The sequence below is a fragment of the Lipotes vexillifer genome, unplaced genomic scaffold (genome assembly GCF_000442215.2).
Source record: "Lipotes vexillifer unplaced genomic scaffold, Lipotes_vexillifer_v1.1 scaffold387, whole genome shotgun sequence".
Lineage (NCBI taxonomy): Eukaryota > Metazoa > Chordata > Mammalia > Artiodactyla > Lipotidae > Lipotes > Lipotes vexillifer.
The window spans coordinates 2,475,377-2,477,397 of record NW_006795399.1 but is presented as its reverse complement, the minus strand read 5'-3'; the positions used below and the strand labels follow the sequence as shown (position 1 = coordinate 2,477,397).

The window sequence follows — 2,021 nt, the reverse complement described above, 5'->3', positions numbered from 1 at the left end:
TTTTGCCGGGGGGGGGGGGGGGTAATTCCCTTGTGAAATGTAGTCTCAATACGCCAAGTAGGGGAGGCGAATGCGCCTCCCGGACAGCAGGTGGCGCCATCTCCGCTTGGCGCGTTCCGGTGGAGAGTTTTGGCCCCGCCGCTACGCCGTAGGCCCGTGGCCTCACGGGTGCGGCAACAGTGTACGGCCCCCGGAAAGATGTCGTTGCTGCGCACACTGCGCCTATGTCTGGTCGCGCGGGCCGGCAGCTGCCCAGTGAGTGCTCTTGGCCCTGGCCCCGTTCTGCCTTCCTTGCAGGTCTCCCGTGTGCCGGGCACGCTCCCTCCCCTTCCCCTGGCTGCGTTCGGCTCCATCTCCCCCTTCCCCGCACCTCGGTCCCTCTTCGCGGTGCAGCGTCCGGGCGCTGCCTTTCCCCCACCCCCTGGGTCTGTCTCTCCTAAGGTCGCCTCCCGGCCGATGTGCTTCCACCCCACGAGCTCCTCGCTGCTTCCTGCTTCTCATGCTTTCTTACTCTCTCCAGGTGGGGCCCCTTCTGCTTCAGTCGCCCCAGCCGTGGCATATATTTCACGCTGGGCCCTGGCTGTCCTCCTCGGCTTCCAGCAAGGAGCTCCTCATGAAGCTGCGGCGGAGAACGGGCTACTCCTTTGTAAACTGCAAGAAGGCTCTGGAGACTTGTGGCGGGGATCTCAAACAGGTGTGGGAGAGGAATTAGAGGGGAGCAGGCGCGGGGGTGGGAGTGGGGTACTGGGGCCCGATCCCAGTGCGTTTGGGAGGTCGCGTAGAAGTCAGATCTGCTGCCCAGTGACCCATAACGACAGAGTCCTAGATAGGATTCTGACTTCAATGACAATCTCACCCTTTGACTCTTACCTATTTCGAAGCAATTGACTCAGGGTCGCAGGGCTAAGAAACTGTTCCATGCAAGGCTGCTATGAGGTTTTCTGCTGCTTGGGGCTGAAAGGGCTTGTGGGAGCTTTGGAGTCAGACTGACGACCAAGACCCAGATCGTGGTATCCTCACACTAATCCTGTGACCTTGGACACCTTACTTAATATTTCAGAGTTGCATTGTTCTTTTTTATATAAAGAAAATATTACTATCTGCCACATAGAGTTGTTGTGAAGATTAAACTTATCCAAAACACCAGGCACAATGCCCACTGTTTGTCGTTCAGTGGTAGGCTGCCAGTAAATGATAGATTAGTTTCTCTTGCAGGGCTGAGGGGAAGGAGAAAGAATTGGGGAACCTGAGGTATTTTAGAGCCCCATTCTGTTCTAAATTCTGTGCCTTTGTCATCTGCCCTTTATCTTTTTTATTTATAGGCAGAGAGCTGGCTCCACAAACAGGCCCAGAAGGAGGGCTGGAGTAAAGCTGCCAGGCTCCATGGCAGGAAGACCAAAGAAGGTCTGATTGGGCTGCTGCAAGAAGGAAACACGACTGTGTTAGTAGAGGTGAGTTGTCAGATTTCTAGATGCCAGGAACAGCTGTCCCTTGGGTGTAGGCTTTGTGGTAGACCCTTTGCATTCTTAAAGAAGAGGTGTTTGAGAACCATAAAACCTAGTTAGAATTAAGCCCGTGAGACCCCAGTTACTAGTTATGGATTCATTTAAGTATAGAAATGCACAGGTTGTGGGTGAGAAAAGGCCTAGTAGTGTAGCCTGTTATTCCTAAATGTGAGTCCATTGTGGCCTTACACCTCGTCACTGATTGTTTCCTGGAATAGTTAGATTTTAAAGCTAGGAATTAGACTAATTAGATGATGGACAGCAAGCAGCTGTTTTAGAGGAGGTTTAGGTTTAGGGGCCCAGTTGGTGAAGAATCAGGTGTGGATTAGTCTAGAGCGAGAGAAGAGATAAACAAGCTGATAAACAAAAGTGGTTTGGTGTTGGAGGAGCCTAGGGAATGAGGCGATTATGGCATGTGCCACAGGCAGGTGGTGAACTTGTAGTGAATCCTTTGGGGGACGTTATGGAGCCGTCCTGTGAATGCGCAGGTTATTGCTAACTCATTGGCACAGCAGG

The 2,021-nt window shown here is 52.8% G+C and overlaps 1 protein-coding gene across 2 annotated transcripts in view; it reads left to right on the top strand.

Moving 5' to 3' along the window:
- The first annotated feature begins 177 nt into the window (after positions 1-177).
- Positions 178-2,021, top strand: part of TSFM (Ts translation elongation factor, mitochondrial) — an 8,796-nt gene continuing 6,952 nt past the window's right edge. The window contains exons 1-3 of one of the 2 annotated variants that reach the window (XM_007467627.1): positions 178-297; positions 521-694; positions 1,323-1,451. In XM_007467627.1, the coding sequence (XP_007467689.1) occupies positions 199-297; positions 521-694; positions 1,323-1,451 (402 nt within the window). In that variant the 5' untranslated portion in view covers positions 178-198. The remainder of the gene's footprint in view (positions 298-520; positions 695-1,322; positions 1,452-2,021) is intronic. The other variant, XM_007467628.1, reaches the window with a different exon arrangement.